This window comes from Schistocerca piceifrons, chromosome 1 (assembly GCF_021461385.2).
Source record: "Schistocerca piceifrons isolate TAMUIC-IGC-003096 chromosome 1, iqSchPice1.1, whole genome shotgun sequence".
NCBI lineage: Eukaryota > Metazoa > Arthropoda > Insecta > Orthoptera > Acrididae > Schistocerca > Schistocerca piceifrons.
The window spans coordinates 796,083,652-796,099,919 of NC_060138.1; the positions used below are offsets into that span (position 1 = coordinate 796,083,652).

At 40.0% G+C, this 16,268-nt stretch overlaps 1 protein-coding gene across 1 annotated transcript in view; it reads right to left on the reverse strand.

Annotated features, from left to right (window-relative positions):
- LOC124789530 (ralA-binding protein 1) overlaps window positions 1-16,268 on the reverse strand; it is a 129,526-nt gene that overhangs the window by 91,216 nt on the left and 22,042 nt on the right. Inside the window, exon 3 of the mRNA XM_047256928.1 lies at window positions 12,182-12,320. Within this exon, the coding sequence (XP_047112884.1) occupies window positions 12,182-12,320 (139 nt within the window). The remainder of the gene's footprint in view (window positions 1-12,181; window positions 12,321-16,268) is intronic.

The window sequence follows — 16,268 nt, forward strand, 5'->3', positions numbered from 1 at the left end:
CTCACCAACGAGCCTACCTTACTCTCAAAATGGCTTTAGTTACCTGAGGCATTACCTGATCAAAAGCTTAAACAAGTGCTGTATCATGAAAAACATGGTGACAAAAATCCATCGGAATTTTGGTGACAGATACATACTATGTTTGGCAACAACAGCTGCCTCCACAGGTGCAGTCACCTGCAATAGTGCATGACAGACAATCTTTACATACAGTACTGGAAGTTCTCGATAGGGTACATGAAATGCTAGATTTGACTGCCCTAGTGGCAGTAACATCAGCAACTACCACAGTTCCAGCTGAATATAACTGACAAAAGCTAACCTCACCCAAAGACACAATGCCTAACTGCACCACCACTTCATACCGACACTTGGAGAGCACAGCCAAAGTACTCCAAAATTTAAGTGTCAGGGTTGACACAAAGGCCAAGATGTTTTTAGAATTACAGTTACATTTGGCCCCAAACAAGAGGTCACATTTATGATGTTGTTCTATTCCTCAGTCTAAATATTGCAGCCAAGTCCAAGCTAGCTCTGCTAACAGTGGCTGGTATCACAGATGTTTTGGGTCTCAAGCTGTGAGGTGCACAGTGCCACGTGACTAGCCAAACAGCAAGGGCAACCTAGAATAGGTTCAAAAATGGCTCTGAGCATTATGGGACTTAACATCTAAGGTCATCAGTCCCCTAGAACTTAGAACTACTTAAATCTAACTAACCTAAGGACATCACACACATCCATGCCCGAGGCAGGATTCGAACCTGCGACCGTAGCGGTCGCGCGGTTCCAGACTGAATAGGCATGACAGATTATACACCTACAAACAGTCCTGACAACAAAAAGAATGTTGACTCGCAACCACACACAGACAACAGTGCAGTGGCAAATATGCTATTTATAGCGTACAGCACTTGCTGAAAGGACTGTCACTACAAACTTTGGTGTCGAATACAGTGTCATGGCACATACATATTTCTGATGAAATTTCTGGTTTGGGTTTTTTAATCAGCACTGACCCAGAGGTCAGAATGCTCCCTGCCTGGCCCTCAGCCATGGTAATGTATGATAAATCTCTACATTTAATGGCTGTACACAACTCTATTACCCTCACTCATGGCAGCAAGAACTTGATGATGATATAGGTTTCACTGGCTATTTTGGGTAGATGTTTGTGACTGCAGACATCAATCGGCACATGACAGCTGCTGCTTTCCTTCCAAATTTCGCACTTATGGTGAATTTTACGACTGCTTGTTTAATATACAGGATTGATGATGAAAAGCAATGGGAACTCAGGACTGTTCTGTGGGTGGCATGGTAAGAACAGACAACACTATAAATACACAGCTCTTCCACAACAGTAACATTGTGCACACTGTGGAGTTTTTGTTGGTGTCACAGAGGTTTATGAAACAGGGTGGCATTAAGCACAATACCGTGCACTATATATGCACAATGCCAGGTTCATCTGTTTCATAAAGTGTCCATAGGATCGCACCATAATGCCTAACAAAAACTAAAGCAATATTTGAGGAAATGCTTCAATTAGGAGTTATATGTCATTCAGACAATCTGAGAACATCTCTTTTACACCTGGTTCACAAGAAGGATGGCTCATGGCTTCCCGGTGGCAATTACCGAAGGTTGAATAGTGGAAATGTCCGGCAGAGGTAAACCATACCTAATATTCAAGAATTCACATATGCTTTGGATAATCAAGGTTTTCACACTCCTGGACTGCCGCAAGGCTTAAAATCAAATTCAGATAGCACCTTTTGATGTACCTTTTTGAATTCTTGTTTATGCCATTCAGACTCAAAAATGCAGCTCAAACTTTGAAACATTTCATCGATGAAGTTTTGCAGGATTGGAATTTTATTTGGCATATTTGGACGATATCTTGGTATTCTCTCCTGACACTCATTTACATGGAGATATGTTTATGAAGTATGACAGAGACTATATAATTATGGAATTGTATTAAATGAAGACAACTGCATCACTGGCAAAAGTAACCTTCCTTGACCACAGGATAACATCTGATGGTACTTGTCATTAACTGGAAAGTTGTTTATTTCATGAGACCTGCTGAAGCCAACTGATTACCAATAATTAAGGTTTTTCTGGGCATTGTGAATTTTTATTGCCATCACTTTCTGGTGACAGTACCTCTAACAAATGCACTTTCTAATCACAATACCAAGGGCAAATGAATACTCAAATGGACTCCGTAAATGGACATGGCTTTCTGTGATCTACACATGAATATTGCAGAAGCAGTGCTACTTGCCCACTCTGTACCATGTAGCCACTGGCTATTGTTGTGGACGCCAGCCAAAATGCACTTGATGCTGCTATTCACCGTAAAGTCAGCAACTACTGACAGCCATAAATTGTTCCCTCCCCCAAACAAGTTTCACCTAGTACAAATGATAGAAACCTGTTTATGATATAAGAGACTATGAGACATTTTTGCCCTCAAATTCTAGCCTGGCCATTGAGGAGCTATACATACAGCAAACCAATCACACCAGCCTTTCAAAACACCAGTAGTAGCAGCTACCCTCAACAATTCAGGCACACTGAATTGAGTTCTATTTACCACGCTTACCATGGACATAACAGCATATTAAAGGTACAGACACATAGTCACAGACTGCTTTTCTTGTATTTCCAGTGTGGTTAACATCTTGAACTACAATGATGTTGTCCAGCTGAATCAACAGATTAACAGCAACTCCATGGGACTGAGTCTCAAGCAAAACAAGGTGTCAGGTAGCATTTCCAAAATAAGGTGGGGTATCTGACAACGGAAGCCATGGATATACATTTCACTGCAGTTTCACAAAGTGACATTCGACAGCATCCACAACCTGACACATCCATCAGCAAATGCCACAACTAAGTTATTAACCATTTCACTACTACGGGCATATACGTATGTCCAGCAGGTAGAACGCCTAGATAGCTAAGGGTGTACACGTACGCGTGAATGGAAGAATGTCCAGACGTCTACAGACCTTCATTTACACCAGACAAGTAGAGAGACCTGATGGCTAAGGGCAGGAGCACGTAAACAAACACAACATAATGGTGACTCACTTTTGTCCGCATTTCAACATACCTGGCAGTGCTGTCATTATTTCATATTAAGATAGCGCTACAGCTTTTACCTGCTTCTGGGGCCTTTTCCGCTTATCAGTTGTGCATTGGGGTAGTTCTTTTTCCACGTTTGGTGAGACTATGTTTGCCTATATTGTCTTTGAGATGCTGGAATGTAATTTATCAGACAAGGAAATCATGGAAATCCTCAAGAACAGTAGTGACTAAGATGGTAGGGATACTTTGAACCTTTCTTTGGACTAAGATTTGTGTGTGTTTGGATATACTGCTGATTCTTCAGCACCACAAGAAACTTTTTCAGAAGTCAAAAGTACAATCAAGTGAAATTTGTGACAGGACTGAGAACTTTTTGGTGGGGAGGACACGCATGTTATCTTACATGGGGAGTCATCGTCAGATGTAAAAGTAACTTCGAATGAGCCCCATGGAAGTGTGTTAGGAACCTTACTATTCATGTTGTTTGTTAATGACCTTGCAGACAATATTAATAGTAAACTCAGGCTTTTTGCAGATAATGCAGCTATCTATAACAAAGTACTACCTGAGAGAAGTTGCATAAATATTCAGTCAGATCTTGATAAGATTTTAACATTGGCAACTTGCTCTAAATGTTCAGAAATGTAGATTTTGTACTTCATAATATGAAAAATCATAGTACCTATGTAAACACAGTAGGAATCAGCTAACTCATGCAAATACCTGGGTGTAACACTACATAGGGATATGAAATGGAACGATCACATAGTTTTAGTCATGGGTAAAGCAGGTGGTAGACTTCAGTTTATTGGTAGAATACTGGGAAAGTGGAATCAGTCTACAAAAGAGATTGCTTACAAATCACTTGTGCAACCCATCCTACAATATTGCTGAAGTGTGTGGGACCTGTACCATATAGGACTAATAGGTGATATTGAATGTATACAGAGAAGGGCAGCATGAGTGGTCACACTATGAATCGTTTTTTTATCCTTGGGAAATTGTCATTGAGATACTGGTGAAACTGAACTCACAGACTCTTGAAGACAGACATGAACTATCCTGAGAAAGGCTGTTAACAAAGTTTCAAGAACCGGCTCTAAATGATTACTCTAGGGATGTACTGCAACCCCCTATGTATCACTCACACAGGGATCGTGAGGATAAGATTAGAATAACTACAGTACACACAGGAGTGTTCAAACAATTGTTCTTCCCATGCTCTGTATGTGAATGGAACAGGAAGAAACCCTAATAACTAGTGCAATGTGACATACCCTCTGCCATGCACCTCACGGTTTTCAGAGTATAGATGTAGATTCAGTAAGTCATTCAGATTTTTTAAAACTTTTATCATTTGAATTTGTTTCTGTGATTTGTAAAGAGATAAATAATTATTATAGTTTTCTTACCAAACAAATGATGACAGTACCCAGCCACTTAGCACAAAGGAAGCATATGGAGCCAGAAGAATTTTATTGCTTCTTGGCATGTTCCCTGCTTATACCAGAACTAAAACATTATAAGTGAATGAATACTGGTCAAACAAATTTTTCGCTTCAAACATCAATATTTTCACACTTAATGTCCAGGAACAAGTACAAACTGATTCTGTCTTTATTGCACTTTAGTGACAATATTCCTGTGAAAATACAGCTCATTGTAAAGCACACAACAAAATACTTCCATGAGGCCATGGCCCCTTTGAAAACATAGTAGTGGATGAATATCTGCTATTTTTCAAAGGATGGCTGCAATTTAAACAGTATACACCAAAGAAATGTAGACTTTGATTACTAAAATTTTTGTTCTTTGTGACATACAAACTAATTATATTATAGACTATATTGTCTACACTGGTGCCACCATGGAAATAGAATCTGGAAATGTTAACTGGGGAAAATAAGGTGACATTGTCATGAGTTTGTTATTGCCGTACCTCAACAAAGATCATTCCATTTGTTTAGACAAGTGGTATTTGAGCCCCAAATTATTCCTATGGTTCTATGACAAATGTACAAATGATAGTGGAACAGTATGCAAAAACAGGAGGTATTTGCCCTTGCTGCATGATGAACTGCAAAAAGGGAAAACGCAGTTTAAGTCCTGCGGAATATTGTTGGCTCTAAAGTGGATGGACAACAAAGAAATCTGAATGCTTTAAATCATAAATTGATCAGAGTTTGTCGAAACTGAGAAGAAGGAACATAAAAGGGGCAAAATAAACTGAAACTGACTTGTGTGGTGAGCTACAATAAGTCAATGTTGATAAACCAGACATGATGTTAAGTTCTGTACAGTGCATTCGAAGGACAATGAAGTGGTACAAGAAGGCCTCCTTCCAGTTCACTGGCTTGTGTGTGCTAAATCCAAAAACAATTTTTGAAATTAAAAAGAAACAGAAAACACCACTGGCAAAATTGCAGTTGGAACTAACCTGCCAGCTGCTGGATAAATTTCATGGACAAACATGTAAACTGGGATCCCACAGACAGCAAAGCAAGAAACTCCATTTTGACTGAAAAATATACAAGTACATTATCCAGCATTCCTTGGAGGAAGAGGAGATTCCCCTGAAAGGCTGTGTAGTATGTGCTGCCAATTCACAGTGGAAAATGACACACATAAGGTGCAAAAAGTGTGATGTTGCCCTTTGCATGACTCCAAGTTTTGAAAAATATGACACATTAAGGAAATATTAGGTGCTTCCAGTAACGTATGTATCAGGAAAAAGAAAGTAAAAATAAGCAAAATGGGGGAAGAAAACAAAAAACAGGTTTTTAATTCAAAGTCAATGGCAGTCGAAAGCCAGCATAAAAAATAAGGATGGGAAACCATAAAACTAAAGCAGAACATGACAAACAGAAAGAGAAAACAGTGAGCAGGAAGCAGGTAGAATGATATTTTTGAAATTTTATTAGAGAATCAAGCTTAGGCTTTAATTACAAATGAACAAATAGGCTTATTGCAAATTAAGTTATATCAAAATTTTCCTTGTTTAATTCGGCATCAGGCTATACAATACAATTTGCTTCTGAAGTTCAATTATCATTATTTATTTACAATTAGATTAAGAATTGTTTTTCTAAGTTTTGGGCATCTTTCCTATGATCTGCTCACTTATAAAACTATATATCTTGAAACGTATTTGTCCGATGTTAATGAAATTACATTGAGTTAAAGGCAAAAATACTGGTAGTGTGAATCTCAAGTTACAGAATTTTTCAGTAAGCAGAATAAAGTTTTTATCATTTTTCTAGGATACTATTTTCTCAGTTCATGATAAATGACTAATAAAGCATGAGCTAGTTTTGATGTTCTCTTTCGTGGTTATCAGAAACTGATACCACTAAGACCTTCCAGTTTAATACTGATACTATAAAGTGTATTATCGAATATTGGTTCTATATGTGCTGGAACTTACAATTAGCTGACAGTAGTGTTCCTTGCCATAGGCAGCAGTGGTCATTGGCTGATCAGCCCCCCCCCCCCCCTCCCTCCCCCCCCCCCTCCCTCCCCCCCCCCTGAAAGGTACACAACATGTTCACTCTTGAAGCCAGCCAGGCAGGGAAGACACTCAGCCCTCATAACCGCAAAAGGGTTAACTAACTGTTTCAAATGGCTCTCAGTGAAAAAATATGTTCAGATGTAGGCTCATGTGCGTAATCAATGCCAGTGCTGCAAGGTGGGATGCCATGTTCATGCAGATATTGGACACTTACCTGTGTCTCCAGTGAGGTTCAGTCACATATACATCGACATCGTTGGCCTTCTGACCTCTTTAGAAGGTTAAAAGTACCTCCTCATGGCAGTTGACAGATGCACAAGATGGGCAGAAACTATACCAGTGACAGAAATGACTGCTGAGACAACTGTTAAAACATTCATCACAAACTGGTTAGCATGCTTCATCTGTCCTCTTCATATTATAACATACCAGGGCCAGGAATTTGTGTCCAATCTGTTCAACAAATTGTCTAAACTGTATGCTGTGCAACACCAGCAAATTACAAGTTATCATCCTGCCAGAAACGAATGGTTGAAGGGTGGCATAGATTTTATAGGCTGTCTTCATGTGTCATGAAGAGAAGTGAATGGAAGCACTTCCTCTGGCTCTTTTAGGACTATGGAGGCCTTATAATTCGGACATTGGTTGCTAAAATGGTATATGGAGGCCCATTAATGATAGCAGCAGACTACCTGACACCTGCACCAGTGCCATACCAGGCGGAACTATCACTGCTGGTACAGCAGATTCAGGAGGATGTCGGCCACCTGCTTCGTGCCTCAGCAAACACCCAGGGCATTAGTGGACTGCTCCCATGTCATGCTATGCAGCGATGTAGTTCAGCCCCCATACACTGGGCCTTAACAAGTGTTGGAATGCGGGTATGACATTTTGGAGTTTGCAAAATGGCAAATGTAGCAAAATATCTGTTGAAAGAGTGCTGGCATGGGTCATACCATTGCTCCTTTGAACAGCATGCTGACGACCAAGGTTACACAATGCCCTGACACACCCATGCAGACCTCCACTACAGGTTCAATCCCCAGCTGCCAAACAATGGCCAAGTGTTCAGCCACTCCTACAACTGCACGAGTGCCAGAATCAATTAACCACAAAAGATCCACATGACAAGCAAGGTTCAATACATCCCAGGTGCTCCACACTATCATCAGTGGGGGTGGGTATGGGGACAAGAGGAAGGGGAGGGCAGGAGAGGGTGGTGGGTAGTAGGGAGGGCTATGGGGATAAGATATCGATCCATGAAGATTAATGTCTGTTCTTTGAAAGTGTTGTTTGTTCACTGTATGATAAGATTATTCTTGTCAAGTTGTGTTCCTATTGATTTGCTAAATAAAAGTTACCATCATTATAAGTGGGTGTTCTTTTCACATGCAATGTGAAATAAATGATTGTTACCACCCCCCCCCCCCCCCATGAACCATGGACCTTGCCGTTCGTGGGGAGGCTTGCGTGCCTCAATGATACAGATAGCCGTACTGTAGGTGCAGCCACAATGGAGGGGTATCTGTTGAGAGGCCAGACAAACGTGTGGTTTCTGAAGAGGGTCAGCAGCCTTTTCAATAGTTGCAGGGGCAACAGTCTGGATGATTGACTGATCTGGCCTTGTAACACTAACCAAAATGGCCTTGCTGTTCTGGTACTGCGAACGGCTGAAAGCAAGGGGAAACTACAGCTGTAATTTTTCCCGAGGACATGCAGCTTTCCTGTATGATTAAATGATGATGGCGTCCTCTTGGGTAAAATATTCCGGAGGTAAAATAGTCCCCCATTCGGATCTCCGGGCGGGGACTACTCAAGAGGACGTTGTTATCAGGAGAAAGAAAACTGGCGTTCTACGGATCGGAGCGTGGAATGTCAGATCCCTTAATCGGGCAGGTAGGTTAGAAAATTTAAAAAGGGAAATGGATAGGTTAAAGCTAGATATAGTGGGAATTAGTGAAGTTCGGTGGCAGCAGGAACAAGACTTTTGGTCAAGTGAATACAGGGTTATAAATACGAAATCAAATAGGGGTAATGCAGGAGTAGGTTTAATAATGAATAAAAAAAATAGGAGTGTAGGTAAGCTACTACAAACAGCATAGTGAACGCATTATTGTGGCCAAGATAGACACGAAGCCCATGCCTACCACAGTAGTACAAGTTTATATGCCAACTAGCTCTGCAGATGATGAAGAAATTGATGAAATGTATGATGAGATAAAAGAAATTATTCAGGTAGTGAAGGGAGACGAAAATTTAATAGTCATGGGTGACTGGAATTCGAGAGTAGGAAAAGGGAGAGAAGGAAACATAGTAGGTGAATATGGCTTGGGGCTAAGAAGTGAAAGAGGAAGCCACCTGGTAGAATTTTGTGCAGAGCATAACTTAATCATAGCTAACACTTGGTTTAAGAATCATGAAAGAAGGTTGTATACATGGAAGAACCCTGGAGATACTAGTAGGTATCAGATAGATTATATAATGGTAAGACAGAGATTTAGGAACCATGTTTTAAATTGTAAGACAGTTCCAGGGGCAGATGTGGACTCTAACCACAATCTATTGGTTATGAACTGTAGATTAAAATTGAAGAAACTGCAAAAAGAAGGGAATTTAAGGAGATGGGACCTGGATAAACTGAAAGAACCAGAGGTTGTACAGAGTTTCAGGGAGAGCATAAGGGAACAACTGACAGGAATGGGGGAAAGAAATACAGTAGAAGAAGAATGGGTAGCTTTGAGGGATGAAATAGTGAAGGCAGCAGAGGATCAAGTAGGTAAAAAGACGAGGGCTAGTAGAAATCCTTGGGTAACAGAAGAAATATTGAATTTAATTGATGAAAGGAGAAAATATAAAAATGCAGTAAATGAAACAGGCAAAAAGGAATACAAACGTCTCAAAAATGAGATCGACAGGAAGTGCAAAATGGCTAAGCAGGGATGGCTAGATGGCAAATGTAATGATGTAGAGGTTTATCTCTCTAGGGGTAAGACAGACACGGCCTACAGGAAAATTAAAGAGACCTTTGGAGAAAGGAGAACCACTTGCATGAATATCAAGAGCTTTGATGGAAACCCAGTTCTAAGCAAAGAATGGAAGAATATAATAATCCCAACACCCCCACCCCCACCCCCCACCCCCCCAAAAAAAAAAACAGGTGTTGACAGAAGTGAAAATTACCGAACTATCAGTTTAATATGTCACAGCTGCAAAATACTAACGCAAATTCTTTACAGACGAATGATAGAAGCTGACCTCGGGGAAGATCAGTTTGGATTCCGTAGAAATGTTGGAACACTTATCTTAGAAGCTAGAGTAAGGAAAGGCAAACCTACGTTTCTAGCATTTGTAGACTTAGAGAAAGCTTTTGACAATGTTGATTGGAATACTCTCTTTCAAATTCTGAAGGTGGCAGGGGTAAAATACAGAGAGCGAAAGACTATTTACAATTTGTACAGAAAGCAGATGGCAGTTATAAGAGTCGAGGGACATGAAAGAGAAGCAGTGGTTGGGAAGGGAGTGAGACAGGGTTGTAGCCCCTCCCCGATGTTATTCAATCTGCATATTGAGCAAGCGATAAAGGAAACAAAAGAAAAGTTCGGAGTAGGTATTAAAATCCATGGAGAAGAAATAAAAACTTTGAGGTTCCCTGATGACATTGTAATTCTGTCAGAGAAAGCAAAGGACTTGGAAGAGCAGTTAAATGGAATGGACTGTGTCTTCAAAGGAGGATATAAGATGAACATCAACAAAAGCAAAACGAGGATAATGGAATGTAGTCGAATTAAGTTTGGTGACGCTGAGGGAATTAGATTAGGAAATGAGACACTTACAGTAGTAAGGGAGTTTTGCTATTTGGGGAGCAAAATAACTGATGATGGTCGAAGTAGAGAGGATATAAAATGTAGACTGGCAATGGCAAGGAAAGCGTTTCTGAAGAATAAAAATTTGTTAACATTGAGTATAGATTTAAATGTCAGGAAGTCGTTTCTGAAAGTATTTGTATGGAGTGTAGCCACGTATGGAAGTGAAATGTGGACGATAAATAGCTTAGACAAGAAGAGAATAGAAGCTTTCGAAATGTGGTGCTACAGAAGAATGCTGAAGATTAGATGGGTAGATCACATAACTAATGAGGAGGTATTGAATAGAATTGGGGAGAAGAGGAGCTTGTGGCACCACTTGACTAGAAGAAGGGATCGGTTGGTAGGACATGTTCTGAGACATCGAGGGATCACCAATTTAGTATTGGAGGGCAGCGTGGAGGGTAAAAATCGTAGAGGGAGACCGAGAGATGAATACACTAAGCAGATTCAGAAGGATGTAGGCTGCAGTAGGTACTGGGAGATGAAGAAGCTTGCACAGGACAGAGTAGTATGGAGAGCTGCATCAAACCAGTCTCAGGACTGAAGAACACAGCAACAACAACCATAATAAAGCTAAAGTGGGAAATGGAACTGTGTTTCAATGAATTCTTGGCTCTGGCACCAGACAAAAAAAAAAAAAAAAAAAATTCACCTCTGTGTCAGTTCACTTGGTCTGCATATTCTGACAAGCCTTAGACCAATAATTATCCATGTTTCTTATTAATTTCTATAGAGCCATTGTAAATAACTTATCAATCAAAACCAGTTTTGACACAGAAGATTTTGCACGAGTATTTGACTGCATTTAACTTTATTGTTAAAATGAATTCTACTTTATTTTGGCACAACAATTATTGATGCATGTATAATACTGTAGACCTATCTCTCCAGAGATTGAAATAGGCATGTCTGACTGAATGAGCATACTTCTACATAATAAATCAGAATCTGATCCTGTGGCTAGTGTTTTTCTGGCGCTCCTACTTTGCAATCAGAGTTGATGGTACAGATTACACTACGACAATAAATTTTAATTGATGGGAAATTAACCATAAGAATGTTTCACTGAAACTGTGTGTGGTGCACCATGAAGTGAGAAAATCAATACTGTAAAATGTCTAAGAGATAGTAGCTTATTTGGAAAATTGCTGACTGGAGTGCTTATTTGCAATTCTCCAATAGTGATGCAAAAAGTCAAATTTTTTAGTTAGCGTTCAACAGTATTCAACTGAAGGAGTCTCTTAATGAATTGAAAATAATCACAATGAATGTCTGAGCAAAGAACAATGCCAAGAATTAATTATTTTGTCTTCATCCTCTTCACCCCTGGGTCGGTCTCTCAAATGTGAAATTGTTTAAGCATTCCCAGATATGACAGGAAGGGAAATCCTATATTGGTCAAAATTGATTCACAAAGTGACCACATGACCTATTTTTATTGCTTTCATCAGAGTGTATAGTTATACAGGTCCCATTATTAATAACTATTGTTCTGCAGAATTCCAGCAACACCATCTGATTTAACATGTGAGACCTACAGCAGCAGAATTGTCTGTCTAAATAAAATTCTTTGGTTAAAAGTAATACATCGAACATGTTTCCAGAAGATAGATTTGAAGTTTTTAGAATGCTTCTGTAAATTTACAAGGTTCATCACACAAAACAATCAAATAATTAAAAAAAAATTTCCAAATGCAAAATGAATTACTTTATCTCAGGATCCTCTTCAGGTGAACTTTCTCCTTCCAGTGCTGCATATCCTCTGTCTTTTTTTGAGTCTTTCTTATCTTTCCTTTTACCAATCAGTAAGTCTTTTTTTGAAGGGCGCTCGTGTGCTTCATCGCTGACTGAAATGTAAAAAGAAGTACAATATATTTCAACCTGTATCTACCAAATTAAATTCCTCTTAATAAGAATCAAGAACCATTTCATAAGTTGTCCTAACACAAAGATGGATAAATCAGTACAGATTCAGAGCACTTGATACCCTTGGGTAACAAACGATCCCCAAAGGCAGGAGAATCAGAAATGGTCAACAGTGATGGGTATAGTGAGAACTGTTGTATTAAAGACACATACATACATACGTTCATTCATTTATTGTATTCCATAGATCCCATCAGGCAAGACAAACTTCAAGGCTGTGGAATGAGTCAAGGCATACATTAACAAAAGGCAAGCTATATACCATATCAACAATAAACTGTCACTACACTACTTCATGCTATTCATGATTACGTCAGCTAAATTTAATTAAGTAAATTAGATTGAAAATTGCCATTTTGAAACAAGCTACTGCACCCTCAGTTACACTAAATTCTTGCTAGTAACACTTATCCTGAGTCCTACATACAGTACTCGACTACTTGTCAAGCAGTTATAGAATGAACACTTCTAATTGTCATGTAGCTGACAGAAATTTTCAGTTCTTCAATCTAAATATTCAGATGATTTGTAGAAAGAGTAGCAAATGAGATATGCTTTAACTTTAATATGGATCAGTAGGAATTCCCAATTGATTGCTTTATATTAGATAGAAGAGTGTTGAATACTGAAAATTAGTTTTGCATTTCATTTTGTGATTGTGTAAATCACAGTTCAACTCAAACTCATTTTTACTGACAGCAACAAAACTATTAAAGAATAAATATGTTGGGGAGTATGTATTTAAGATTTCCAAGATCCTTAGACAATTTTCTTACTGTTCACTGAATAAACAGTTTATTTACTTTAGGTGCACTGCCCCCGAAAATAATTCCATGAAACAAGAGGGAGAAAAACTATGCAAAATAAGCCAATACCTCTGTCTTCAGGTCAACAAAATGATATAAGCATCTTAGGGCAAAACACACTGAACTGAGCTTCTTGATTCCTTTATCTCTGTGTTGACTCAATTTTTAGCTTGTTATCTAACTAGATCACAAGGACAACATTATGAAAAGGAGAGACTGCTACTCATTGTATGGCAGAGATGTTGAGTTGCAGACATGTGCAATAAAAAGACTACTAAACACATAAGCTTTTAGCCAGAAGGCCTTTTCCCAAAACAGGCAACACACACACACACACACACACACACACACACACACACACACACACACACACACAAATTCATGCAAATGCAGCTCATACACACAACCACTGTCTCTGGCTGCCGGGGCCAGACTTAAACAGTGGCCATGAGCATGTGAGCTGCATTGTGTGTGTGTGTGTGTGTGTGTGTGTGTGTGTGTGTGTGTGTGTGTGTGTGCGTGTGTGTGTTTTGTCAATTTCAGAAGAAGGCCTTCAGGTGGAAAGCTTATACGTGTAATATTATTTTTGTTATGCCTGTCTTTGACTGAACATCTCCGCTATATGGTGAGTAGCAATCTATCCTTTTTATAATATTGTCGCAGAAGAAGCTGAGCTGCACCGTGGTGTAGTGCTTATGAAGCTAAAATGTTGCATGGAGGGTCGAGAGTTCAAAACTCATCTGGACTGTACAATTTTAATTTCTATATTCGGTTCGAGTACATTCTAGAAGTGTCCACAAATGTCAAGAACCATTTTAGTGTAATGTTCTGTAGCCATATATATACTATATGTGTTCTGGCCGGAGGCAGTGTGCTCTGCACTCTTGTATGTGTAAGTGCTGAATAAACCTTCGTTAAGCGAAGTTAGTGTTCGTCACTCATCTAATTACACCTTCTTCTACATGAAGTTATTCTGGTGGAGGTGCCGGGTATTGGAACTTGTGATAGCACACATTATTGATGACACAGTGGCTCCCATAAGGCCATGACAGAGCCGCCGTTTATGTGGCGAGAAACCTGAGTTTGAGCCATATTCAACAGACTGCAATCTATCGGAGTCAGAAGAAAAAGAGGACGTTACAATGACAGCAACTGTATGCCACCACATGAGACATCCTTCCGGGTTCTCTGGTGACGATGGCCAAGATCCAAACAAGTGGCTGAAGGTATATGAGCATATAGCCAAATTTAACAAATGGGATGACACCGTGTGTTTGGCTAAGAATCTTTTCTACTTGGAGGGCACTACCAAGCAATGGTATGAGAACAACGAGGAGAAGTTCAAAAGATGGGAAGTATTCCAGGCACAACTGCGCAAGTATTTTGGTGACACATGACAAAAGAAGTGCAAGGCTGAAGATTAATTTAAGTGCAAGGCACAGTGTCCAAGAGACATAACAGCATCCCACATTCAAGACATCTTGGAGCTGTGTAAAATAGTGGATCCTACAAAGGAGGAGGAAGGTAAGGTTGCACATCTCATGAAGGGTGTTGCTGAGGATATGCATCAAGCCCTACTCCTATAGGAGGATTCAACAGCAGACAACTTCATAAAATGGTGCCAGTATATCGGGACAATGCATCAAAAAACAATTACACGAAAGAAGTTTGAACGGCTTCCAAATGTTGTACCGACGTCTGTGATGGAGGAAGCAACTGATTTCACAAGTGTTCTTCATAAGATAGCGAGAGAGGAAGTTCAGAAGGCATTTGGATTGCACAGCAAGCAAAAAAACCGAGACACTTCAAGAGGTCATAAGGGAGGAAGTGGAACAGACATTGAACCCGACCTCTCACCCTTCATTTCCCTTTAAAACAGTGAAAAAGTCAAGACCCAAGCGGAGTTACGTTCCTAGAATGTCGCATGAGGAACCTGTTTGGGCACCAAGGAAGACTGGCATCTGGAGGACCCAGGATAACCAACCAGTATGTTTCCACTGTGGGCAACTGGGACATTTGGTGTGCTATTGTTGAGAAAGATGGCGGATATTTGATGACGTCCGCAACAGAATACAGCAGACCGATCTTAGCCACCGCCAACTCCGGCATGACGAGAACAAAGTAAAAGCATATGGACTATCAGACCAATTGTGTGATTGGATTGAAGAGTTCCTAGATAACAGAACACAGCATGTCATTCTCAATGGAGAGAAGTCTTCTGAAGTAAGAGTGATTTCAGGTGTGCCGCAGGGGAGTGTTGTAGGACCATTGCTATTCACAATATAGATAAATGACCTTGTGGATGACATCGGAAGTTCACTGAGGCTTTTTGCGGATGATGCTGTGGTATATCGAGTGGTTGTAACAATGGAAAATTGTACTGAAATGCAGGAGGATCTGCAGCGAATTGACGCATGGTGCAGGGAATGGCAATTGAATCTCAATGTAGACAAGTGTGATGTGCTGTGAATACACAGAAAGAAAGATCCCTTATCATTTAGCTACAATATAGCAGGTCAGCAACTGGAGGCAGTTAATTCCATAAATTATCTGGGAGTATGCATTAGGAGTGATTTAAAATGGAATGATCATATAAAGTTGATTGTTGGTAAAGCAGATGCCAGACTGAGATTCATTGGAAGAATACTAAGGAAATGCAATCCGAAAACAAAGGAAGTAGGTGACAGTAAGCTTGTTCACTCACTGCTTGGATACTACTCAGCAGTGTGGGATCCGTACCAGATAGGGTTGATAGAAGAGATAGAGAAGATCCAACGGAGAACAGCGCGCTTCATTACAGGATCATTTAGTATCGTGAAAGTGTTATGGAGATGATAGATCTCCAGTGGAAGACTCTGTAGGAGAGACGCTCAGTAGCTCAGTATGGGCTTTTGTTGAAGTTCCGAGAACATACCTTCACCGAGGAGTCAAGCCGTATATTGCTCCCTCCTACGTATATCTCGCGAAGAGACCATGAGGATAAAATCAGAGAGATTAGAGCCCACACAGAGGCATACCAACAATCCTTCTTTCCACAAGCAATACGAGACTGGAATAGAAGGG